Consider the following 27,912-nt stretch of genomic DNA (forward strand, 5'->3'; position numbering starts at 1 on the left):
TTGATTACATAAAATCAAAAAAGTTTTGCACAAAACCAATGCATTTAGAACTAGAAAAGAAACTATAAATGGAAACAATGTACTAGGAAAAATATTTGTAGCAAATTTCTCTGATAAAAGTCTGATATATGTACATATATATGTATTACACATATAGGGTATATAAAGAATTGATACAAATATATGAGAACAAGAGCCATTTTCCCAATCAATGTCAAAGGTATAAACAAGAGTTCACAAGGGAAAAAAAATCTTAGCTATTAACAGTTATATAAAAATGTTCCTAATCACTAACAATAAGAGAAAAACAAATGAAAACATTCCGAGATTGCTCTTCTTGACCATAAGATTGAGAAAGATAACAAATTTTTAAAAGAAAATCATAATTGTTGGAAGTGTTATAGAAGGTTAGAAAGATTAATGTACTGTTGTGGAGTGACAAATTGGTCCAGCTATTCTGAAAAGCAATTCTGAACTCTACTTGAAAAGTCACCAAACTGTGCATACCCTTTGACTCAGCAATATCACTACTGTAAATAGATCAAAGACAGAGGGAAAGGATCCATATATACAAAAGTACTTATAGCATTACTTTTATTGTAGCACATATATGGAAATAAAATTAGGTGACCATCATCTGGGAATGTCTGAATAAATTATAGCATAGGAATGTAATGGAATATTATCATACTATAAAAAATAACAAAAGGGATAGTTTCAGAGAAACCTGGGAACACCTGTATGAACTGATAAAGAATGAGATACAGGACCAAGAAAACTTATGTAGTCAATGGCCACAACATTGTAAAGAAATACAACTTTGAAAGACAATAGCTCTGATCAAATGACCAATCACAACTCCAGGAGAGTGATAATGAAGCAAGCATCCCATATCTTGGTATAGAGGTGATAGATTCTAGGTGCAGAATGAGTTATACATTTTCAGACATGACCATTCCAACACAAATTGGTTTTGCTTGACTATACTTTGTTACAAGGGAAGGCTATCATTGGGGTAAGGGGAGAGGAGGTGAAAGAAGAAGAAGGGAAGAGTGAGGTGGGTAATAATAGTGATGCAAAAAAAAGAGAAAAGAAAAGTGTCAAAACATTTTAAAATACACAGAGGACATCAGAGAGAGGTTCAGAGGGAACACAGAAAATCAAGGCAATGTCAGTATTATTATGTTACACTTAATGTATATTAAAAGGACCAATCTGCATGTTCTGGATTCACAGTTTCACATATGATCTTTGTTATCTGACCTTTGTTTATGGAAACATTCATATTTTTGATGATTTCTAGTTCATAATAAAAGTTTGAGTTTTGTTTCTTTTAATTGGGGGGATCAGGGAAGGCTTCCTATTGGAAGTGGCATCAGAACTGAACATTTTGAAAGGTAGTATATTCCAGGTATGGGAGATAGCTTGTGCCCACATTAAACTGGACAGCTACATAAGATGACATTGGGTTAAATGTGAAGAGAACTGGAAACACTTACCCTAGGAAAGACTAAAGTATAAATGAGAGCTTCAATTGAAGGGCAGAATAAATGCCACAGCGGTTAAAGATTGATCCTTTTTTACAAGGAAGTTTTCCCTTAGGCTAGCTCTTTCTGCATTAAGCAATAATAATAACTGACATTTACAAAGCATGCTCAAGTTTGAACAGTGCCAGGCACTTCATAACCACTTCATAAATGCTTGTTAGCTTTCGACATCGTCCCATTTAAGCCTCCCAATAAGCCTATGAGGCAAGGCCTACAGGGAGTATTATGCCCATTTTATAGATGAGGGATCCAAGGCACAGTGACTTGTTCATGATTACCTTAAAAGGAATGCAGGTGGGGGCAGCTAGGTGGCGTAGTGGATAAAGCACCAGCCCTGGATTCAGGAGTACCTGAGTTCAAATCCGGCCTCAGACACTTGACACTTACTAGCTGTGTGACCCTGGACAAGTCACTTAACCCCCATTGCCCCGCAAAAAAAAAAAAAAAAAAAGGAATGCAGGTGCATAACATGATTATCCCAAGACCCTGGGGCACAATTACAAAAGCCTAGGTTGTGTGGAGTAGACAGCTATGTGGCATAGTGGATACAGTCAGGCCTGGAGTCAAGAAGACCTCAATTCAGATCCAGCCTCAGATACTTCCTACTGGTGTGATTCTGAGCAAGTCACTTCACCCTGTTTGCCTCAGTTTCCTCATCTGTAAAATGAGCTGGAGAAGGAAATGGGAAGCCATCCTGGTATCTTTGCCAAGAACACCACAAGGAGTCATGAAGAGTTGAACACAACTGAAAAAAGACTCAACAACAACAACATGTCAAATCAGAGAACTAAGTACTTCTTGTTGATGATGACAGACAATAGAGAAATTAGAAACAACATAGATGTGATTGTTGAGATCTTTATTTGACTTTATAGGTTTTTTAACATATTAAACTCAGGAGACTTCTCCTTGAGTCTTCTATTACCCCATTATGACATGGAAGTGACCTTGAGTTTTCAAAAGGTAAATGCCAGTGGGGTTCAAGCTTTAACAAGTCCTACCAAGGAAGAAAAGCTTTAAGTACAGGAGCAGCTGAGCTAAATTTGGAGAGCTCATACTAGGGGATTGGCTGCCAGTGATTCATAATTTTGGGCCACAGCAACTTAGGAAACCATCTACTGAGGCCTACCAGAGTTGTGATCTTCCTCCTCACTATTTCTCACCTTTGTTGCCAAGGTCTGTTGATTTGACTTTTGTAACATCTCTTGAATACAACCTCTGCTTTCCTCTGACACTGTCACTACCAGTGCAGGCTTTCATAATCTCATGCCTAGACTATTATAATAGCCTGCTGGTTGGCCTCCCTGCTACAGATCTCTCCCCACTCCAATCCATTCTCCACTCAGCTATCTTTTTTTCCTTTTTTTTTCTGGGGCAATGAAGGTTAAGTGACTTGCCCAGGGTCCACTCAGCTATCAAAGCGATTTTCCTAAAGCAGAGGTCTGACCATATCACTCTCTTCCCCCATTATGCCCTTCAACTCTAGTGGTTTCCTATCACCTCCAGGATCAAATATAACATCCTCTTTGGCATTCTAAGCCCTTTATAACCTAGCCTTCCCCCCATCTTTCCAGTCTTACATCTAACTCCCTCCTCCTCTATCCCATGCCTTTTTTGACCCATTGACACTGGCTTCCTTGCTATTCCTTAAACAAGACACTTCATCTCAATTCTGGGCATTTTCCTTGGTTGTCCCCCATACCTGGAATGCTCTTCCTCACTTCTGCTTCCTGGATTTCCTGTCTTCCTTCAAATACCAGCTAAAATCTCACCTTCAACAGGAGGTGTTCCTTAATGATTCTTCATTTTTTTTTTTATAGTGAGGCAATTGGGGGTAAGTGACTTGCCCAGGGTCACACAGCTAGTAAGTGTTAAGTGTCTGAGGCTGGATTTGAACTCAGGTACTCCTGACTCCAGGGCCAGTGCTCTATCCACTGTGCCACCTAGCTTCCCCCTCCTTAATGATTCTTTTTGTTTGTTTGTTTGTTTTGTTTTGTTTTTTGCAGGGCAGTGAGGGTTAAGTGACTTGCCCAGGGTCACACAGCTAGGAAGTGTCAAGTGTCTGAGGTCAGATTTAAACTCAGGTCCTCCTGAATCCAGGGCCGGTGCTCTATCTACTGTGCCACCTAGCTGCCCCTACCTTAATGATTCTTAATCCAGTGTTTTCTCTCCACTGATTATTTCCAATTTATTCTGAATATAGCTTTTATGTACAGTTATTTGCATATTGTCTCCCTTATTATACTGTGAGCTCCTTGAGATCAGGGACAGTCTGTTACTTTTCTTTGGATCTGCAGAATTTAGCCCAATACCTGACATACCTGGAACTTAATAAATTTTTTCTCAACTGACTAATTGACTTGCATTGGTAGAAGTATATAAGTGGATGAAATCATAGATCCTTAGAATATGTAAATGAGAGAGAATGATTTAAAGTCCAAACAGTACACAAGATAAGAAAATTATCAAGAACACCAAAATCAACTTAGATTTTCTCTTCTGAATAAAACCAGAAGACAATTCTGGAAAAAGTATAAAGCTCAGAACCACTTTCACTTTTTAGGAAAAGACCAATCCAGTTGAATAAAGGTATATTACTTGCCTGTTGTGTGCAAGGCATCGTGCAGAGGATACAAAGAAAAAGTGAAAAACAGATTCTGCCTTCATGGAGTTTATATCCTACTATAAGCCAATGTAGCAAAACCCACAATTCATTCCATAACAGTAATTTTTGACAATGATGTGTTTGCTATCTGGAAGCTTCTTTTTTTTCCCTAGGAGAAGGCATTCCAGGACCAAGTTACCACGCAAAATGAGAATCTGCTCCTTGAGAAGAGGCAACTTTTAGAGAAACTAACAGAACAAGATGAAACTATACAAGGCAACAAATGGATGATCTCTTCAGTCCAGAATAGGTGAGGATTTATTTCCAAAGAATATTTTTCTTTTCTGTCAAAATGCCTCCACAAAAAGTGATATTACTAGTTAAGCAAAAAGAAAACAGATGCCTTTTCAGTTCCTTAAAATATCTCACAATCTGCTGTCCTTGACGGTCTTGTAGGATCACAGATTTAGAGCTAAAAAGGGGGCCTTAGTAGTGATGTAGTCTAACCCTCCATTTTACAGACAAGGAAGTTGAAGCTCAAAGAGGTTAAGTGATTTGTCAGAGTTCACCCAATTAATAAAGGGCAGAGTTAGAATTCAACTTAAACACCCTGACTTCGGATCCAATATGGTGTCCACTTGAACCCACTGGCTCATATTGTGGCTATAAGTAGTGACTATGCCCTAATACCCAAACCCCTCTTTGGGAATTGAATTATCTTCAGGAACAGTAACATTAATGACTGTCTAATAACTGTTAAAAGGGATTGACTGGGTAAGTGTATTCCAATGACCTGGGATAAGACATTCATAATTCATAATCCTCTATTCCAGCTATCTAAATGAGGTCCAGTCATCTCATTGAGTGATACTACTAGACACATACCAACTATGTATTCTGCTGTCACAAAGACAAATGTCATGGTGAACAGTGGGAAAAGAACCCATTAGCATCAAGCCAGGTTGTCAGGCACTCCTGAAATTATTCTTCTAGAATTCTTTGCATAACCTACCTGCATCTGATAACATACTTGGTAGCTTAAGGAAAGATGTGAAGATTGATTTTCTGAACCCTTCCTACCCTACTTGTTGGGGGAAATAGCAACATTCCAGAAATTACTGATTATCTAGTACTAGGATAAACCTAGTGAAGGAAGGAATGGAGGAAAAATGATGAAGAATTATGATAACTGCTTAAAAATGGGAAGAAATTGGTTCCCTCAGGAATACCTTTTTAAAAAGTATGGAAAATGCCATAGAGAGTAATTCCATACAGGCTGGGGTTAGACTGGATGACTTCTGATGTTTCTTCCCACAATAAGCTCCCATGGTTCTTCTATGTGTTCCACATTCCTGCGTTATACCAAGCACATTTCTGAACTTAAGAGCTGTGTGTTTATTAAATTTCCAGACAATTGGTATTTATTTTTATTTAGTGAATCTGATTGTTATATTGTGGTTCCCAAAATCTGGGCAAGAGTCTGGGGCACCTGAAAAATGGGAACTCTTAGAATTACACAGAATCCAGACAAACATTTGTAGTTTTGCCTCTGGTTTATGCCACCCATAGAGTGCTTTTCCTGGATGAAGAAAACAAGCTATTGCAGGAAAATAGCCTTCGGCTTACTCAGCAGGTTGGCCTCCTAGAGCGAATTCTCAGGAGTATACAGATTCGAAGAGGGGAGGTAAGAAGTTTGCTTCCTATTGAATCTTCAGTTTTCAGGCCAGCATGTTACTCTGCTTTCACCTACACTATTCCACTGATCTCATGTGGAGCTGAAGGGGAAATGACTGCAAACCAGCATGTCAGGCACTTGTGGAATGAATCCTCCAGAGTGGTCTTCCTCTTCAGAAAAATCTTTCCTCAAAGAATTCTCAGAACCCAAGCATGTCCACTGGGATACTCCTTGGTTTCCATTTGGTCTGCTGCATTTTTTCATGGGTGCACCAAGAACACAGGTGTCACACAAAGGGATGGGCAGCAGCAGGAAAGGCACCTATTAAGGAGAAGTCTAGTAGTCTAGAAGTCTACCATAGGCTAGGATGGCAAGGGACAGTGGGAGGAGCACCACAGCTCTTAGGTTTCATATTATCGCAGAATTTTAGAGTAGAAGAGACTTCTGAGATTTTAATCCTCTCTTCAAGACTTTTCATAAGTACTTATCCAAGTTTTGCTCTAAGATGTTTAATTAGGTTTTCATTGAAGGTCCAAACAAAAAAATGCCTCAGCTTTATGACGCTATTATAGTGCCTTTGCTAATAAAAAGCCCATAGTTGCATAGGGAAGCAAGCTAAGGAAAGCAGTGTATGTACTTCAGAGTTCGTAAGGCTAGAAAGTCAGCTGGAACGACAACAATGATTTGGGTTGGACTATTACCCTAGGATGAAAAGTGGTTGTCATCACCTTGCCTTTGCTTGCTACCTGTGAGCAATCTCAGGCTGTAGGTATTGATTCTAGTCAAAAGGGGGGTTAAAGATGTGAATCCTGACCCTGGAAGAGATAGGAATCAATCAGTTAACATTTATAAAGTTCCTACTATGTACCAAGCCATGTTAAGTACTGGGAATACAAAAAAAGGCAAAAGACAGCCCCCATCTTCAAGGAGACCACAATCTAATAGGAGAGATAACATGTAAACAAATATATCCAAAGCAAGCTCTATAAAGGATAAATAGGAAATAGTTAACAGAGGGAAGGCTCTAGAATTAAAAGAGGTTGAAGAAGAATTCCAGTAAAAGATAGGATTTTAAGGTGGGAATTAAAGGAAGCCAGGGAGGTCAGTAGGCAGAGCAATGGAGAGAGAGAGAGAATTCCAGGTATGGAAGACAACTAGAGATAATGCCCAGAGCCAAGAGATAGAGTGTCTTGTTTGTAGAACAGCTAGAAACCCAGTGTCACTGGATCAAAGAGTACTTGTCAGGGAGTACGGTGTGTGAAGACTGGAAAAATAGGAGGGAGCTAGGTTATGAGGGGCTTTGCATGCCAGACAGAGCACTTTGTATGTGATCCTAGAGACAGTAGGGAGCCACTGGAGTTTATTAAGCAGGGAGCTGATATGGTCAGATCTGCACTTTAAGAAAATAATTTTAACCTCTGAACGAAGGTCGGCTTGGAGTGGGAAAAGACTTGAATCAGGCAGCCCTACCAGCAGCTATTGCAATAGTCCAGGTATGAGGTGATGAGGGCCTAGACTAGAGTGGTGGCAGTGTCAGAGGAGAGAAGGGGGCATAATGGAGAGGTGGCACAAAGGTGAAATTGGAAGGAAGGCCTTGGCAACAGATTGGCTATGGGAAGGTGAGAGTTAATGATGAAGCCAGGATGATTCTTAGGTTACAAACCTGACAGAGTGGGAGGATGGGGTTGTCCTGTACAGAAATAGGGAAGGTAGGAAGGGGGCTGAGTTTACGGGGAAAGATAATGAGTTCTGTTTGGGACATAATGAGTTTAAGATGTCTACTGGACATTCAGTTCAAGATGTCTGTAGTTGGAGTTGTGAGATTGGAGGTCAGCACAGAGGCTGGCATAGAAAAGGTAGTTGTGAGAATCATCTGTATAGAGATGGTGATTAAATCCATGGAAACTGATGAGAACACTTGAAGTAGTATAGAACAAAGCTTCTTAAACTGTGGGTCTCGACCCCATATAGGGTCACATAACTGAATGTGTAGGTCTCGAAATATTTGACAACAGTAAAAGTAAAATTATGTATACCTAATTTATATGCCTATATATCTGGGGTCATGTCAAAATCTCTCTGGCAAAGAGGGGGCATGAGTGGAAAAAGTTTAAGAGGCCTTGATATAGAGGGAGAAGGACAGAACCTGGGGGACACCTACAGTTCATGATCTAAAAGGGGACCTAGCAAAGGAGACAAAGGATGCATCTGACATGTAGGAAAGAACCAGGAGAGAGTGGTGTCTCAGAAAGCTAGAGAAGAAAGCATCAAGAACGTAAGAGTGACCAACAGGGTCAAAGACTCCAGAGGTCAAGGAGAATAGAAACTGAGGAAAGGCCAATGTATATCATTAGTAACTTGGGGAAAAGCAGTTTTGGCGAAATGGTAATGTTAGGAGCCAGATTGTAAGGGGTTAAGAAGAGAGTGAGAGGAGAGAAAGTGGAATCCTCGATTGGAGAAGACCTTTTCAAGGAGTTTAGCTACAAAGGGCAAAAGAGATAGAGGATGTAGCAGGGATGGAAGCATCAATTGAGGGATTTTTTCAAGGTGGGGGTGGAGACATGGGCATGTTTGTAAGTATGAGGGGTGAGCCAGTAGAGAGGGAGAAAATAAGTGAAAGAGTGGAGAAGATGGGATGGCTTGAACAAAGAGAGGGAACAGCCTTGGTAGAAGAAAGCCACTTCATTATGTGAGACAGGGCCAGAGGAGGAGCATGGTAGAAGATGCCTATGCTCTTTTTTCCTGTAAAATATGAGGCAGGGTTCTCAGGTAGAAGAATGTGTTGGGGGTGCAGGGAGCCATGAAAGGTTTAAGGAGGGATAAAGAGATCTGGAAGAGCCGTTGGGGGGAGTGGGAGAGTGAGTGAGTTGAGATAAGGGAGGTAGAATAGGATTGCCTTGAAGCAGTGAGGGCCTAGTTGGGGTTGTGTAACATGTGTAGTGTACCCAGTCAGAAAGGTGGTGTCATTTTCATCTTCATTCAGCAGCACATGTGTAAGAGCAAAACTTCTTAAGATCTACCTGGGGCAGCTAGGTGGCACAGTAGATAAAGCACTGGCCCTGGATTCAGGAGGGCCTGAGTTCAAATCCAGCCTCAGACATTTGCCGCTTACTAGCTGTGTGACCCTGGGCAAGTCACTTTACCCTCATTGCCCCGCCAAAAAAAAAATCTACCAATGTCCTAGGCTGCTAGGTTGTTTCCATCTCTTGGGTGGAGAAAATCCACTCACCGTGTCTCTTTTCTCAGTCCATGAAGGCAAACTTATGCAACTCCCAAGTGTTTCTGCTTTAAGGCTGCCATTACTAGTGCCAGTGGGAGGAGGAAGAGTAGGAAAGGGAAGAAAAAGGAGAAAGAGGAGGAGAAGACAGAGAATGATAATAGCTGAGATTTCCCTTAAACAAATGTTTGTGTAAGTGTTGCTACTTTTGGTCTGATGAGTCAGATTTAAAGGTCCAAGCTTATAGTAATTCTGCCTTTTGAAGTGTAGTTATGAAATGTATGAATAGTTCATCTTTATGCTCCTAGTTAGAGAAAATTCTTCAACGGTGGGCTGGGGGCAGGGGGAGAGTTGAGATCTAGCCTTGCCCTGGGAAAGATCACTCTTCCTTGTGTCCAGAGCTGTCCTGTGTCCTCTTGCCAGGAAAAAAGGGACACAAGGAAATACAAAAGGACACAGTCAGACACAGGTATTTATGAGAAATAAACATATATATGCATACACAATACATATACATATATATGTACATATGATATATCTTTTATACATATATATGTATACCTTTTGAAATGGCTAGAAGGTTTGGAAAGGAGTGAGTCAACAAGCATTTATTAAGCAACTCTTTATTATATACAGGCACTATGCTAAAGTCTGGGAATACAGAGAAAGGCAAAAATCCAGTCCGGTCCCTTCCCCCAAAGGGCTCAGAGTGTACAGGGCAGGACACCATGAAAACAACCGTGTAGAAACAAGAGAAATTGGCGATGATCTCCAAGGGGAGGCGTTAGCGTGAAGAAGGGCAGTGCTGCATGCTTTCTTCCCAGTTCCCTAATTGTGAAGGGTTTGCACAGCTGACCTAAAAGCTAGTCCTAACTCTAAATTCAGTTCCAACCCTAACTCTGACTCTAATCTTGACTTCCAAGGTCACCCCTATTTTTGGAAAGGAAAAAAAAAATCTTAGTGTAGAAGAGGAGAAGACAAGAGAACTTGGCCTTGTTGGGCTGGGGCAGTTGGAGCCAGAATAGCTGGAGTCTGTATGCTTACATTTGCCAAGGGGGTTCAGCTGAGGGCCAACCAGTTTGCCATTCTCCAGATGACAAGAACAAGCTCTTGGGAGTAGGGACATTCCAGAGATTGCTAACAGGCATCTGAGAGGCTGGAATGGAGTTGTTGGAGAGGCCCTTGTAGACTTCCCCTTGGGCTTTCCTGGTTGAGAACCAATCAATCAAGCAGTAAACATTAAGTGCCTGCTATGTGCCAGGCACTGTGCTAAGAGCTAGTCTCTCCCCTCCTAGTCTGCCCTGTTTGCTTCTTTGCTTTATTGTTTCCTAATGGAGAGCTGGCCAAGAGAGAAAAATCAGACAGTCTGCTCCTCCCATTCCCCTCTTTCCCTTTCTTTTCACCATCAACTAGAATGACTCTTAAATCTGCTATTTTTTTGTAAATGGTATTGTTTTAAGTGTTTTCTCAGTATGCTTCTAACAATGTATGAAAATCCCGGTGGCCATTCAAATCTGTGCCTGTCCTGGGAATAGAGGAAAGTAAAACCTGAAAGAGAAGCAAATTTAAAGGATTGTTTGTTGGGTTGTTGAGTTGTTGGGTTGACTCTTTGTGACCCCATTTTGGGGTTTTCTGGGCAAAGATGCTGGAGTGCTTTACCATTTCCTTCTCCAGCTCATTCTACAAATGAGGAACTGAGGCAAAGAGGGCTAAGTGACTTGCCCAGGATCCCACAGCTAGGAAGTATCTGAGGTGGGATTTGAACTCATGAAGATGAATTTTCCTGCATCCAAGCTCAGTGCTCTCTATCCTCTGTGCCACCTGTATTTAAAGTATTGAAACATCATAAATCCATTTTACGATTGCCCCAATGCAAAACTTGCTGGAAGTTCAAGCCATATATTTACCTGAAACTACAACTCATTAGAGGGAGAAAGAAAAGAATATTCAGCATCCAGATTCCTTCAAAGAGCCAGTAAGAAGCTGAAGGCTGCAAGTGGGCAGAGGGTGGCCAATCTTATTGTCATTTTCTAACTACTGGGGGCCAATAATGGCTTCCCTGTTTTAAAATAAAGTGCCACTCCCAAGGGAAGAGTGCCCTCCTTGAGGCCAGCAAGACCCTGCTACACACTACTAGCTCCCCTTGCATTTCTGTGAAAAGCTGTGCTGGAGCCAGCTCCAATAAGTTGGAGAGGGCTGGTGGTTAAATGTTCTGTGTGAGCACTTTCATCTCATACATGAGCATGTGCTACAGAGCTTGATGTCCTGTTTTGTTGACTGAATAGGTAAGAAAGTGATGGGAAAAAGTTAATAATGCAGATTGCATTTAAAAGTTTGTCATGGGGGCAGCTTGGTGGCACAGTGGATAAAGCATCAGCCCTGAATTCAGGAGGACCTGAGTTCAAATCCGGCCTTAGACACTTGACACTTACTAGCTGTGTGACCCTGGGCAAGTCACTTAACCCTCATTGCCCTGCAAAAATAAATAAATAAGTAAAAGTGTTTAAAAAAAAATTGTGTCATGTTCATTTGTCCAGAAAGCCAGTTAAATGTTTGCCAGCACACCCCTGCTTATACATATGTGTACATATACACCTAGAACACATTATTTTGTTTGTTTTTTGGGTTGTTTTGCAGGGCAATGAGAGTTAAGTGACTTGCCCAGGGTCACACAGCTAATAAGTGTCAAGTGTTTGAGTCAAGATTTGAACTCAGGTCCTTCTGAATCCAGGGCCAGTGCTTTATCCACTGCACTACCTAGCTGCCCCTAGAATGCATTATTAAACAAAATAATAATATACTCATCCTCTATCCCCTTCTGCTCTCTTTCCTGTTAGTATATTTAAAGTTGTCTTGCTATTAGGCTTCCCTAATATATACATGAGATTATAAATTTGGAGCTTGAAATATCTTTTACCACGGTACTGTTGAATTTCCTTAACTTTTATCGAATGATTATTCCATTTCTCAGTATTTTGTAATATTGACTTATTAGGCAATCTTGATTTATCAGTCTCATATTCATTCAGTTCTATTTGGATTCCCTATTCTTTTCCAGTGATCTATTTTTCTGTTTTTATTCAGGACTAGTTTTTTTTATAATTACTTCTTTATGAAATATTTTAAATCTGACAGGATGAATCCCTTTTCATTAATTTTTACACAGTCTCCTTTAGGACTCTGTTTTTTCCATGCAAGTGTTGCCTTTGTTTCATCTAATTCTTAGTGCCAGTAAGCAGGGCAGGCCATCTGAGCTTTTCCCCAGGGAGCTAAAATTTAGGTAATGCTGATATAGTACTTTGTAAAACAGTTAACCATTCCTTTAATAGTTGAACCCTACAGTTCCATACTCCTGCAGTCCCACTCAGGGGTGTACTGGAACCAACAGGATCTGCCAAGTAATTCCATTTCCACTGTGAGCATTTGCACCTCAGAAATCAGCAAATGCTACAAGGCAAGGCTTGATTTATTGTTTTGGTTTTTGTCTAGGTTTAAGGAAGTGAATGTAGAAAATGTTTATAATGCGGATAAAATTTAAAGGTGTGTTGGTGTATACATTTCCTCCCCAAAGAGGAGGGTGTTAAACAGTTACCAGCATACCCTTTTTCCCACACCAGTTGGCCACACTCCAGGGAGGCCCTCCTGTCCTAGACTCACCTTGTTCATTCCCTTCAGAAGGGGCCTCCCCAGAATCAGCCTCTTGGTTTCCTGGAATTTCCTAAGGGTCTTGTTTCCCTAAGGTCTGAGATCAATCAGTTAATCAACAAAAATTCATTAAGAACTTATCGTGTGATACTCCCTGCCCCCAACTTGTCCCAGGTATTTGCCTAAACACCAGAATTGCCCATTATATTTTGATTGGTATGGCATTAAATTTATAAAATAAATTGCAAAGTTTTGATATTTTTACTTAATATTAGCTTAACTTACTCTTACATATGGGATAATACCCTCATTATTACAATCTTCCTTACTTGGGCAGCTAGGTGATGTAGTGGGTAAAGCACTGGCCCTGGATCCAGGAGGACCTGAATTCAAATATGACCTCAGACACTTGACACTTAATAGCTGTGTGACCCTGGGCAACTCACTTAACCCTCATTGCCCCACCAAAAAAAAAAATCTTCCTTACTAGTAGTCAAAATTGGGCATGTTGTTTGTTTTTTTTCTGTCAGAATATATTTTATAATGATTATAAATGACATTTGATTTTTATCAACTTTCCCCAATTTTGTTGGTAACATTGAAATGCTGATGATTTTATAGGTATCTTATACATAAGCAAGATCTTATTTGTCATAAATTATTTGAATATTTATTGAATCTTGAACTTTTAGTTAGTCGTTATTTGTTAAGAGAGGCATCTTCACCTTTTTATTGCCAATGTTTATTACTTTATTTTCTATGCCTTTGAGCAAATAACATTTCTTAAAATATGTCATGTAGATGTGATGACAGTAGACAAATACCCCAGGTTTTTTGTTTTGTTTTGTTTTGTGGGGCAATGAAGGTTAAGTGACTTGCCCAAGGTCACACAGCTAGTGTCAAGTGTCTGAGGCTGTATTTGAACTCAGGTCCTCCTGAATCCAGGGCCAGTGCTTTATCCACTGCACCACCTACCTGCCCCCTGTTTTGTTTTTTAATGGATTTACCTCGGAAGTTTCTCCATTACATATAATGTTAGGCCTTGGTTTAAACCAGTTAATTTAGAAAATAATTTTAATTTAAAAGTTTCCTGTTTAAATATACTAACACTTTATAATATTTTTATTAACATGTTAATATGAATGAATGATTTATTTTAATGATGATTTTTCTATATGTTTATACAAATAATACTTTAAGAATTTGATTGCTGTTTTATTGTACTGATTGCTTAGCTAATATTTAATCAACTTGTATTTCATTTATACATCCTATTTGATCATAATGGGAAATATTTTGATGTTTTTATTTATATTTTGGCTGATGTTTTATTTAGCAGTTAATTTTTATTTGCTACTCATGAGATTGGACTAATAATTTTATTTTTCGGTCATATTTTTGTCAGATTTTGGGATGAAAAGCATATTTTACCATATAGAAATATTTTCTTTGTGAGACTATCCAGGAGTCAGAAAGAGAAATCATGGTGGAAACAGGGGTGAAGATCAATGGAGGCAGAAACAGAAGCAGTATTGTCATCACAGTGTACTATAAACCACCTGGACAGAAAGAGGAAATAAATGAGGAGTTCAGGAGATAGTTCACAAACCTGGCCCAAAGGCATGATGTAGCATAAGGGTGAAAGGCCAATGGATTACCCCACCCCACATAAAAGTCGCTACCTTGGCTAAGAACACTTCTTGGCTGAATCAGTAAATCAGAACTGGGCGCCAGGGCCTTCTGACTCTACCTTCAGAAACCCTTTCCTCGATGCCCTCTTCTCCTCTGAGCGCTGTCCTCTTCACTCACCTGATACACAGACTTCTCCAACACCTTCCAGGTGAGCTCCCTCCTCCCCCAGTGTCTTTTGCTCCCGCTCCATCCCCCACTCAGCTGTCCAACCGATCCTCTTGAAGCACAAACGTGACCACGTCACCTTCCCCTCTCTCCCTCTTCCGTAATCTCCAGGATCAGATATAAAACTGTGTTTTTTACAGCTCTTCCTACCTCTGTAGACTTCTTGCCCTTTACACTTCCCTCCTCCCTGCTGCTTCCCCAAATTTTCCATCCAGTGACACTGGCTTCCTGGCTGTTTGATGCACAAAATACTCCATGTCTTGGCTCTGGGCATTTTCTCTGGCCCACTACAAACCTGGGATGCTCTCCCTCCCCATCTCGCCTTCTTGGCTTCCCTGGCTCCCTTTAAGTTCCAGTCAAAATTTCACCTTTTACAGGAAGCTCTGCCTTTCCTGTTCCCCCTTAATGCCAGTGCCTCTGGTGAGGATTTCCAAACTAATCATAGGTCTTGGTAAGTGGTCTCCCCCATTCGCTGTGAGCTCCTTAGGGGCAGAGACTACTTTGTTTTGTACCCCAGTCCTTAACTCAGTGTCTGGGCTTAATAAGTACTTATTGACTTAACGTCTCCTCGAGGACTGAGGGAAGTTCCAAGGAAAAGTCTCTGCTCTTTCCCCCAACTTCCCCTGCTGTTGTTTGTCTATTAACAGCAATATATTCTGCTTCTTTATTGAAACATTTCCTGTTGCTTGAAGTTTGCTTCAGCCACAAAGAGTCTAGGAGTAAGCTAGAAATAAATATAAATGTCCTTTAACATAGAAAGCTTGGCTGTCAGGCACTGTTTAACTGGGGGCTTGGCTTGATTGTGATTATAATCCTATCTTTTTATTTAATATAAATACATTAAGGTAGCAGAAGAGGGAACCACAAGGACCCAAAGAGCTATTATACTGTCCCTAAGCTTCAAACAAAGTATTGAAACAGAATGTAACATCCAGATAATTGGAGGTGCCTTATCAGTAGGAGCTCTCTGTCAAAAGCAGAGTAGCTAAAAATTTCTTGGTGTGCCTTAATAATTTAATCCTTCAAAAGGTGGAAGAACGAATAAAGAGATATTTCTTCTTGATCTTAATTTCACTGACAGGGAGAAATTGGTCATTTGAGTAGAAATGATGGGGACTGTTGGGGAAAAGGAATCTCTCCATCTTGGAATTTGTAATAAAGGAATGAAAAGCCTGTAATCTCACATACAGTTTAGATTTTGGTAGAATAAATTTCAAAGGTTCAGAGGAAGGATAAATAGCAATCCTGTGGAATAATATTCTACCAGGGAGGTAAGTTTAGAAGGAATATGACACTCTGAAGAGTGAAATTCTTAAGACATACAAAGAGATGAGTCCTTCAAGAAGGCGTGTTTTCCTTTGTGGATGCACGAGAAACTTACCAATTTTATAAAGATGCATTTAAAGATGGAAGTGTAGGGGCAGCTAGGTGGCTAAAGCACTGGCCCTGGATTCAGTAGGACCTGAATTCAAATGTGGCCTCAGACACTTGACACTTACTAGCTGTGTGACCCTGGGCAAGTCACTTAACCTTCATTGCCCCACCCCACCCCCCCAAAAAAAAAGAAAAAGAAAAAAGAAAGATGGAAGTGTAGTACCCCTTCTGGATTACTTCATCAGTGTGCATTCCTACTTGTGGGTTGGGTCCCCAGATGGTGGGAGTTCTCTGTAGTGTAGTGTAGTGAAGTGTATTTTTTTTTGCAGGGCAATGGGGGTTAAGTGACTTGCCCAGGGTCACACAGCTAGTAAGTGTCAAGTGTCTGAGGCCGGGTTTGAATTCAGGTACTCTTGAATCCAGGGCCAGTGCTTTATCCACTGCGCCACCTAGCCGCCCCCAGTGTAGTGTATTTTTAATAATCCATAGACAATTAGGTTACAGCAAAGGCATTTACTAAGATAACATAAAATAATATAGCCTCTTATGATAGGGTGATAATAGAAACAATAGCTATACAATAATCTACCTCAATAAATCTGGGCTTCAATCTCCCACAGACACATACTCCTTGAAAAGAATGTTCACAAACTTAAGATTTTGATAGGAGTGAAGCACAATGTTGCCAAGATATTTCATCCCTGCAGATTTTCATGACCTCAGTGGACTTTTTATGTCCTGACTCTACACATAAATGGGTTTCAGGCCCCTCAGTTACTACCCTCAAAATGGTTTCGTCTGTCTGTTGAAACAGTTTTCTGGGCTGTGACCACTGTGCATGCTACAGTTTCTTGGAGCCACTGGGGAGAGTTGGGTGGTGGGTGGACACCAGAAGTGGATGAGCAATCCCTGAAAAGGTCTTGATAGCCCTCGTATCAGAGGTACTAGTCTTCCCTGAACACCTGTACATGCCAACAAGGAAAGCTAAAAACAACAAAAAAGGGTTAGTTGGCTTATTTCTAAAAGCTGTCTTGTGGGAAATGGAGGCTCACAGAAGGAAGAGAACACTTACTTGAGGTGAACGCAGCAATGATACTAACAGCAGAAATTTTCTCTGTCGAGGAGAATGATCTTTGGGCCACACATGACAAAACAAAAATGGCTAATGGGGAGTGGAAGCTCAAGCTTAGTAAGGAAATAGAGTGCATCTGGCTGTCCTTGATGAGAGCAAATCACCTGACCCAGATGACAGCATTCTTGGATCCTGAAACAATGAGAGATGTTATTGCTGAGACGTTATCACTGATCTCTGAAAGCCTGGGACATGGAGAAGTACCACAAGATGAGAGGGGAGAATATGAAGCCTACAAACTACAGGCCAATGAATCTGACGTTGCTTCCCAGCATTTCTTATTATAAAACTGAGGTGTCTACCCTGAGATATCTCTGGGAGTACAAGAAACTTGTGAAGGACTATGGAAAATATCTGATAAATAACTATGTTTTATCCTATTAAGTAAGTACATTTTATGTTTTATGTATATATGCATGGTAAACTCTAGAATTTATTTCCTTTTATATTGAATAGAGGGTATGGAAAGATTTACTCAAAACCAAGGGTGTGAAGACAAAAAAAAAATGGAAGCCCTTGTTGGAAGGGGGACAGGTACATATAGTTTTCCTTTCTTCAGAAGAACTTGCTATTACACATTGTTACTGCATCTGGAAAAAACCAAACAAGTGTGGGAGCAGACCATGGCTACTTGTGTATAGGGGTTGAGGGAGTGGGTGGGGTGCTCTAGACCTGAAAAGCTTGCTCAGAGTGCAGCCTTTGCATTAGCCACCAGGTGGTGCTCTAAACTCAAGCTACCTGCTTTCAGCATCAAGTCAATCTCACACAAATGAAGGCAGGAGCCTATCCAGCATTTGGACTTTCTTTCAGCACAATCCTGAGTCCCGAGTTTATTCCACTGGGCTAGTGGAACCAGCCCGGAGTCCCCACAATCCTATCCTCATACTATCTTCCCAGGCTCTATCTCATTTAGCCTAGGTTTAAAATGTAAAGATTATTATGCAGTATTTGATAACTTCAATGGCTTACCCACCCATTGCCATTAAGTCTTACCTGCTTCCCAAAACTTTACATGACCCCCCAAAAAATACACTTGTATTATGTAGTAGAATATATTTTGCTAAATGAAATTAGAAAAATTGGAAAGATAAAATACTAAAACTTCCACAAAGTCTGAAATCTCTGCTTCAGTTTTGCCAGTGGAATAGCTATAGGCAGAGGCTATTGGTAGAGTGGGTCTATCAGACATTCCCTTTCCTCTATGCCACTTACAAAAAGGACAAAGGTGCATTCTAACCTTGTAGCAAGCAGCAACTCAACTGTGCCTCCTTTAGATATGGTAGCCACTTCTATGTGATTGCCTAGCAAATATTGTCTTCTCCTAATAGTCACCAGAGGCGCTTGCGCTCTCTCACGTGCTCTCTGTCTCTGCCTGTCTGTCTGTCTCTGTCTCTCTGTCTGTCTCTATCTCTCTCTCTCATTCTCTCTCTCTCCCTGAGGTCTCCAACATCAAAATAAGCTGTCCCTGTGAGCCCTGATGTCCAGATGAACATATAGAAGCGACCTCTCTGTTCATGCTGCATCTCGATTCACTTTCCTTCCTGTCCTTATCTGGACCTCTTTTGGCTTGCTTGCCAGGGACTGCTATGGCTCCACCAGCAGTTCAAAAAAATATCAATTCCAACCCACAGAGAATTCCCAGGCACAGTGATCCCCAAATAGGAACACGTGGAAAGTTTAGCATCCACGTTACTTCTTTTTCTAGTATGCCTGGCATTTTTGCCAAAAGGCATCGTCTATTGTTGCATTAAATTTACCAGTTGCAGACAATTAAACCACGTTTTGGCAATTCTCCGTTTGGGCTATGCAAGCCACAAGTATTTTAAGTCTCAAGAGCACCCTCAGAATGGGAAGAATATAGGGAAATACAAAGCAAAAGACAAGACTAATCTAGGGCTATTATAGTATTTGTGAATCTTTAGAGAAGTTAGTGAACATGTAAAAAAGGATCAAAGCGCTAACATGGTCTCGGTAAGACTGGCTCATGACAAACCTTATTTCCTTTTTCGACAGGCTATTAAATTGGTAATTGAGGGGAATGTTGTAGGTTTAATTTACCTAGATTTTAGCCAAGTATTTTATGAAGTCTCTCATGTTGTTCTTGTAGGAAAGGTGAATAGATGTGGTGTAGACAATAGTAAAATTATGTAGATATGGATGTGATTGACCCAACCTGGAGTAGTCAGTAATGGTTCACTGTCATCTTCTTAGGAAGGTTCTGTTGGAGTGCCTCAACACCCGTATTTGGCCCTGTACTATTTTATCAATGACTTAGATATAGGCACTATCAAACTTGCAAGAGGCATAAAACTGGGAGAGATAGCTAACATGCTAGATCATTGAGTCAGGATTCAAAAAGTTCTTAACAAGAATTTCAGGCCATATCAAGTAATATAAAATTTAGTAGGTGGAATATAAAGTCTTACACTCAGGTTTACAAGCTAGGGGAAGCATTGTTAGATGATAATTTGTCTGAAAAAGATTTGGGGGTTTTAGTGGACTGCAAGTTCAGTATGAGTCAAAAATATGAAATGGCAGCCAAACACAAAGCTAATGTGATCTTAAGCTATTGGGGAGTGTCCAGCACAGGAATCATCATGGTGAAGGACCTTACGTCCATTCCATACGAGGACAGGCTGGGGGTGTTTAGCCTGTAGAAGATAACATTTCTGGGGGAGAGGGAGAACATAATGGCTGTTTTCCAATATTTGAAAGTTGTCACATGGAAGAGGACTTGTTTGGTTCAAACTCAGAGAATAAAAGTAAGATCCATGAGTAGAATTTGCAAGGAGATAAGTCTAAGTGAGTTGATCTTTCATAGACCTAGTCACAGAAAGGGGGCTAGATAACAAGGTGTTTAACTGTAAGAATGCTGCCATTGCCGGCTGATCCCTTTATGAGGTACAAATTAGTAGATTGAGTGAGTCATAAAGGAAGCAAAAATGATCAAATGAAGAATGAAAGATCACACCTCCAAGGTGACCCTTGAAAGTCATTTGGTGAATTCAGGGGAGATAACTAAAGAAAAGGAAGCCAAGTCCTGATGAGATGTGAGATGCATAGAAGATATGCAGAAGTAGAGAAGGGGAGGCTTTGAGAAGCTTCTTGGAGATGGGGAAATAGAAGCAGAGGCGCAAACTACTACTACAAAGATAGGAGCCACACTGAGGCTGTTTAAGTCAGTGAGGTACAAGGAGTGTTTGGACAGATATGTAGCAATGTTACTGAAAGCATGCTGGGACTATGAACCTCATGGTGGCAATCCAGGATCTTCTTTCTCCCCTTGGGCTGAAATCTTTCCTACTGAGCACAGAGAAAGTCTGCTGACCTTTGTTTTAGAAATTTACTTTGATTATATAAACATTAACTGTAAGTCTTTACCAGTCTGAGTGTACTTATTGGAAATGCAGTTGGGATGAAAAATTGAACAGGTACGTATTCAAAGAGAGAGATCTAATACCAAGGTATGTTGACAGATCACTCTCTCTTGATGGGGACTTGGACCTAGCAAGAGAGAGACCGAGAGAGAGTGCGTGTGTTAAAGATCCTTTGATATGAATTAAAGCTGAAAAGGAGGGAAATCCATCTAAACAATGAATCAATAGTGGGGTGGGAGTAGGGAGTGATTAAACAGCCTTGCTCTCCTTGCCTTCTCCCCCACCACTGCTTCAAGTGGGAATTTTCTGAAGATATTTTTTTCTCACCATTTTTTCCCCTAATTTTATTTTTCTTTGCTTGAAAATTTTGCACACTGCTTTAATTCTTCCTTCCCACTTAAGCAGGATTTCCCAGCATTATTACTCCATTGGTATTTTATTTTCTTCTCTCTCATGTATAACTGCCTCCATTATGCCTACTCTATATTACTATATCAAATTTACATATGAAAGGCTACATTTAACACTAAGAGTTATTTTGTTACCTATCAGTGTGCAAATAGAATGTTATCACTGTTATTACTTTTGACTTGCATTACTGTTATTCAACATCATTTGCTTAGAGCACCAGGTTACAGTATCATTGTGGTATAAGCCTATTTGGATAGCTCATTTTCATAAAGCTGTTGAGTACTGTAATTATGGATAAATACTTTTAAAATATGAGTATTGCATGTAAAATGTATTGTTGTTTAATGGACGTTAACATCTGTGTGGGAGTACTGATATTTGCAACAGACCATGAAGCTGAGGGCATTACAAAAGTATTGAAGGACATAGTTAAAGAGTTGAGGATTCTAATTCTAATTTCTTTGGGGGGGAGGGCAATTAGGGTTAAGTGACTTGCCCAGGATCACACAGCTAGTAAGTGTCAAGTGTCTGAGGCAGGACTTGAATTCAGGTCCTCCTGAATCCAGGGCCAGTGCTTTATCCACTTCACCACCCAGCTGCCCCTCTAATTCTAATTTCTAAGAAAAGAGGCCAGGAGAAGCCACTAAGGACATGTCCTGTGAATTGCTAGACCCATTTGATCACTCAGAATTTGTGACAAAATCCATGTAGGGGACACCCTCCAACAGCCTGCTTATCTAAAATGGAAAAGTTCTGGTTTGGGATTTGGGGTTTTTGGTGGGGGGGGGGGGGTTGGCGACATTAATGAGTAAAGAGGGAGACCACACAGCAGTCCCAGTACAGATACAAATCTTTCCTGTAAGTCCCATCTATAGAGGAAACTGAAGTGAGATTTTCATCCTTAGAAACAAACATCTCATCTGTAGGTCAAGCTGATTCCATATTCTCCATGGCAGAAACTGAAGCTTTGTCTGTTCATGTTAGTCTTGCTAAGCCATAATGGGGAACCCCTCTTAGGAGAAGGGCCAAAACAGGGTCCTCTGCAACAGAGATAACTTGTTTGTGCATAAGGCATGAACATATCCTCTCCAGTGGCTCGAGGCTGTTTAGGGACAAGTCTGAGACCTCACTGCAGACAGCAATAAAGAACTTTCTTAGGAATACACCCTTGCCCTCCTGGAGTAGATTCAGTAGAGGTTTAGGGCAAGTATGCAATAGAACTTTTTAGGGATATCAAGCAAATTTGAGCTAAGATATCACTGAGACTTGGTGGGATAAATCCCATGGCTCTCAATGAGGAGACCTTATTCAAAGTAAACAAATGTAAAAGGAGAGGGATATAACATTGTATATTAAGAAAGTATATTCCTGTGAGGAAATCCAGGAACCAAAATGAAGAAGCATGATGGAGAGTATGTGGTTAAAGATCAAAGGAGAGAGAAAAAGAAGTGATTTGATCATTGGCGTATACTGTAGTCCACCTGGGCAGAAAGAGAAAATAGAGAAAGAATTTGGAAAACAGATCACAGCTTAGCACAGAGGCATAATGTAGCAGTGGTGAGAGGTCTCAATAATCTAGACATCTGCTGGAGTTCTCTATGCCCAAAACAGGGCAGCTAAGAGTTACCTTAATGATGCTCACTAATTGGAATTGGCAGCTGGGGTGGGAATAATGGGAACCTTGGGCGGAAAGTGACCAACCCAACCCAAAGTTTGTGACAGAGGAAAGAAATCTGGGCCTAATCAAACATATACCTTAGATCTAGGGAAAGTTAGTTTCAAAGTGCTCAGAGGAAATATAGGTAGGATTCAATAGATTAAATGGGGGTTGTTCTTCAGGCTTTGAGTGTACTAGGTGTGATGGAGATCTGAGTGTAACAGAGAGTGGAAGAAAATCTGTTTGCAAGGGGCAGCCCTCCTGAATCCTATTCTAAGTCCTCAGAGGTACCAGCATCCCCCATAATATTAAGTTCTAACCAGAAGATGCCTGCTGAAGATGGTTCTGGAGACCTTGAGAACAATGCCAGCCTCGGTGCTGTTAACACCATCTACAATAATCATTCTCCTTCATAGGCCTCTGCATTTCAGGAAGAGCACTTCACCAGCAGTGTGGACTTTTACAGGGCCTGGCTTCCTCATGAGCATTGCATATCTGGAACCAGGGAATGTAAGAGTCTGATTGACAGTCTGGAGCAGTGGCCAAATGTAAGTTGCTCTGTGTTCTGTTCTTGGCCACCATGGTGGGGCTCCCGCTGCAGTGTCTGACAGCCAGGATGGGGGCCGTCATGAAGTCTGCATCTTGCTGAAATGTGTCACCAGCAGTATCGCAAGGGCCCCTGAATTATTATGTGGCCAATGGTAGAGCTGTCCAGCATAGGTTCGGATGTGCAATTAGTCATAGGTTCAGCTATTGCCATCAACCTCCTGTCTGCTGGGAGGATTCTCATTCCTATAGCAGATGCCTTCCTACCTCTCTGGACAAAAATGGTTTGAGGAAACTGGAAGCGTTTCTTGGCTTTCTCATCACCAACACGGCCTTCACATGTGGATATAAGTATGTCGCAGTGAAACCCAGCCAGCCCTGGGTGCTTCAGAGTCCTGGGAAAGACATGCTTATGCTCTCCTCTTAAGGCTGTCACACCCCAGATTTAAACTCGGGCCTTCCTGCCTACAGGGCCAGTGCTCTACCTACTGTGTCATCTTGCTGGCTCCAACTTTTCAGTGACTGGTCTGATCAGAGAGCTTCCTGAGGCCTGTTATTTCAGGTGGGCCCCAGCTGTGTTTGACTCTACTCTACTGTCATGTTTTCATTAGCTGCTTAATGCTGCACACAGACCCTGCCAGGCCCCTTTCCGGTTCTCGAACCGTAATTGAATCAAAACTGCCATTACTTCTGGAAACCATATGTCAGTCCACCACCCCCACCATGATCCCACTTATGAACCTAGGAACTTTTCAGGCTACAAGAACCTTCTCTGACTGTTGCTCCCCTCTGTGTCTTGTCTCCCCCTGTTAGAATAGAAGCTCCTTGAGAGCAGGAAGTGGTTTTGCTGCTGTGTTTCTATCCCCAGTGCTTAGCCTACTGTTTGGCACATGAGAAGTATTTAATAAGTGATTTTCCATTTCTCTCAGAGTCAGAAAGCTCTTGGCTCTGGAATCTCAGGTGCTCACAAGCTGTGCGACCCCCGGCACATTTCATAGCCTTTCAGCCTCAGTCTACTTGTCTGTAAAATGGAAATAACAATAATATTTGGAGCACTTCCCTCACAGCACTGTTGTGAGGATCAAATGTCAGTTGTTATTATTCCCCCTCACTTGAAGTCTTCAAGCAAAGAAGACTGGGTGATTACTTACTTATAGCGTATGTTAAAGAGGGGATTTTTTAAAACATGTAGATTGGATCAGCTGGTCATCCATCTTGGAAATTATGTGATTTTATAGTGGCATAATTCCTTTATAGTTCAAAATAGTCTTGTCTTATGCAATCTTGGAAAAATTTACTTGTAATTCTGTCTCATTCTGGTGCTTTTTTAAGGAGCAAGTCATTAATTACCTGGTCTTGTTCTTTGCTAGGTGGTGTGGTAGATAGAGGGTTGGGTCTGAAGTCAGGAAGACTCATGTTCCTGAGTTTAAATCTAGCCTCTAACACTTACTAGCTGTGTGACACTGGGCAAGTCACTTAACCCTGTTTGCCTCAGTTCTTATTTGTAAAGTGAGCTGGAAAAGGAAATGGCAGAAACTACTCCTGTATCTTTTTTTTTTAATGGGGCAATGAGGGTTAAGTGACTTGCTCAGGGTCACACAGCTAGTAAGTGTCAAGTGTCTGAGGTCAGATTTGAACTCAGGTCCTCCTGAATCCAGGGCTGGTGCTATATCTACTGCACCACCTAGCTGCCTCTCCAGTATCTTTTTCAAGAAAACCCCAAATGGGGTCCTGAAGAGTGGGATGCAACTGAAACAAATGAACAGCAATAACAGCAACAATGACAAGAAGAAGGGGGGGTGGCTAGGTGGCGCAGTGGATAAAGCACCGGCCCTGGATTCAGGAGTTCCTGAGTGCAAATCCAGCCTCAGACACTTGACACTTACTAGCTGTGTGACCCTGGGCAAGTCACTTAACCCCCATTACCCCACAAAAAAAAAAGAAGGGGGAGGAGGAGAAGGAGGAAGAAGAAGAAGAAGAAGAAGAAGAAGAAGAAGAAGAAGAAGAAGAAGAAGAAGAAGAAGAAGTCCTTTGCAATTGATCTCTTTAGGTGATCAGTTTCCTGCTTTGTCAATTTGGGTGTTTCACATTTTTGTACATATTTACCCATTTGTTTCAGCTTCACAAGTGTATTTGCATCAAGGCATGGGATCTCTGATCATTTAATGTTCATTCATTGTAGTTTTTCCTTTCTCATTTCTAATTTTGGTCATTTCAAGTTACTCTTTTAAAAATTAAATATAGGGGCAGCTAGGTGGCACAGTGGATAGAGCACCGGCTCTGGATTCAGGAGGACCTGAGTTCAAATCCAGCCTCAGACACTTAACACTTACTAGCTGTGTGACCCTGGGCAAGTCACTTAACCCCAATTGCCTCACCAAGATAAATAAATAAACAAATAAATATAGATTCCACTCATGGTTCCTTTCTCTCCTGAAACATAAGCCTCTAACATTATGAATTTAATTCTGAAAATGTCTTTGTCTGAATTCTACATTTTTTGATGTGTGGCAGGTTTTCTGGAGTTAACCCTGGTTCTCCCTTCTTTTTTTCCCCTCCTATATCCAGTTACTGGATGATTCCTTTCAATCCAACCTTTCAGAAGTCTCTTAAGATCCACCTTTTCTGCTTCATTCTCACTTTCACACCCTAATCCAGGATTGTAATATGCTGTGTCCTAATTGATTTTCCTGCATTTTCCCTCTTCTTATATACTGCCAACAAACTCATCTTACCAGAACACTGCTTATGTCAGCTCAGTTTTCATTTCCTCCCTCCTCCCCTCGCATACACGATAAAGTTCAAACTATTCCACCTGGAATTCAAAGCCCTGCAAGGTCATTCCAGGCCCACAAACTCTACTCCAGGTAAACTAATCTATTCCCTAGCAATTGGGTTTTTTTTTTAAAAATCACTGACGCCCCCATGATGTGCAGGCCCCTAGGGGAATAGTGGAACATGCACCTTAGATTTGGGGCCCAGTGGACAGAGTGCGAGCTTTGGAGCAAAGGCTTTGGACTCAAACTAGGTCATCTCCCTGTGTGACCCCAGGCAGGTCATGTACTCTCTCTCAGTTGTAAAACCAGGGGCTTAGACTTGATGACCTCAAAGTTCTCTTCCATGTCTAAATCCATGATCTGTGATCCTTCATGAAGGACTGAGGGAGATGAAAAGATAAATAAGACACTTGCAAACAGTAGCGCGTTCACAATCTAGTGAGCAGGGATACCAGCACACACAGCTCATGGTAATTCAGAGAGGAACAGCATTGATGCACATGAGAAGTGCAAAGTGTCACCATGCCTTGTGGTTTTCTATCTCTGTACTTTGGCTTATGGTGTTCCTCTTCCCTAGGTTTTCTTCTTTCCTCCCTAAAAGCTACCCAACTCAAAGCTGTGACAAAGCACCCCTCAGGACTCTCTCTCATCTCCTGGATGCTTCTGCAATTTCTTCCTCACCTCCTCCACAGGCATGACCGGCTGTTGATTCGTTAGTTATGTCCTCGTGCTATGTGGTTCTAAAAGGACTGGGCCATACTGTATGGACCCCTTTTAATGCCCAGAGCAGTGCTTTCTGTAGATGAAATGCTTAATATATCTCTTGGTTTCTTGATTGAATGAAACCCTTCCCAAATTCTTGGCTTTAAGGACTGGTAACCCTGGAATTTTTTTTTGATCCTCAAAAGAGACCTAGTGGGGCAGCTAGGTGGTGCAACAGATAAAGCACTGGCCTTGGATTCAGGAGGACATGAGTTCAAATGTGACCTCAGACACTTGACAATTACTAGCTGTGTGACCCTGAGTAAGTCACTTAACCCTCGTTGCCCCACAAAAGAGAGAGAGAGAGAGACCTAGCTACAAATGTGTCCTCTTCGCTGCCTTGGGGCTTCAGATACCTAGAGATTTAGGCAAGGTCCTGAAAAAAAAAATCAAAAGTAAGCCTTTAAGGGACTTTGGGGGGCATTTCCACTCAGGCAGGACTGAGAAGGATAAAGCAGGACTAAAATTTTGCCCTAGTGGCTTACCCTCAGCATTAGAGACCATCCTGGGAACATCTATCTTTTCTTTCTTTTCAGGAGACTACAATAAGTGAGCTGTCTGAGAATGAGCTATTGAATAGGAAACTGACTTTTCCAAACTCAAGGTCAGTAACATAGAGGGGAACAGCTTCATGGTCAGGAACCCTGATTCCTTAAATCATCCTGAGCTACAGATGAGGAGAAGTGGGCTCCTTTCCTTTTCCTTAACCATTAAGATTTTCTAACAAATTCATGGACTGTCATAGGGAATTTGCAGGGTCCTTACAAATAGTAGAAGAAAATCAACAAATGCTTTCCAAATTGAATCACTTGATTTTGTTTGTACTTGATAACTCTGAAGAACGCCATGTAATCTCATAAATTTGGGGAAAGTACGGTTTTTCAAAATTCCATTAGAAAACCCCAACTTCCTCCCAAATACTTATGCAGAAGGAAAATGTTTACATCTCTGAATCCCCACACATTCTCTCTCTCAGTTTTTCAACAACAGGTATGGCAAAGTCAGATGAAAATCTTAAAGTGAATGAAGAACAGAAGTCAGAAGAACGAGTTGGAAGCCCCAAGTCCTCTCTGTCTTTTTCACATTCACAAACTCCTGATGTGGGCAGCTTAAATGTGGTTTCTCTAGTAGGCAAACTCAGCAGCCATGACCAAGACCAGAGTCAGAAGGATGGACTTAATGACATCTAATAAGGGCACAGAGAAAACCTCGAGGCAGAAACCTGGAAGAAAAGGAGAAGGAAGAGCAGGAGGAAGAGGAACAGAAGGAACAGAAGAGTCGGCGGCACCTTGGGACACCAACCAGAATTGCTAGGTTGCTCATGAAGTCA

At 41.2% G+C, this 27,912-nt stretch overlaps 1 protein-coding gene across 1 annotated transcript in view; it reads left to right on the plus strand.

The window, feature by feature from the left end:
* CCDC30 (coiled-coil domain containing 30) overlaps nucleotides 1–27,912 on the plus strand; it is a 145,017-nt gene extending 117,105 nt beyond the window's left edge. Inside the window, exons 20-23 of the mRNA XM_043996078.1 lie at nucleotides 4,326–4,462; nucleotides 5,722–5,836; nucleotides 27,119–27,186; nucleotides 27,559–27,912. Of these exons, the coding sequence (XP_043852013.1) occupies nucleotides 4,326–4,462; nucleotides 5,722–5,836; nucleotides 27,119–27,186; nucleotides 27,559–27,772 (534 nt within the window). The 3' untranslated portion in view covers nucleotides 27,773–27,912. The remainder of the gene's footprint in view (nucleotides 1–4,325; nucleotides 4,463–5,721; nucleotides 5,837–27,118; nucleotides 27,187–27,558) is intronic.

The sequence above is a fragment of the Dromiciops gliroides genome, chromosome 3 (assembly GCF_019393635.1).
Source record: "Dromiciops gliroides isolate mDroGli1 chromosome 3, mDroGli1.pri, whole genome shotgun sequence".
NCBI lineage: Eukaryota > Metazoa > Chordata > Mammalia > Microbiotheria > Microbiotheriidae > Dromiciops > Dromiciops gliroides.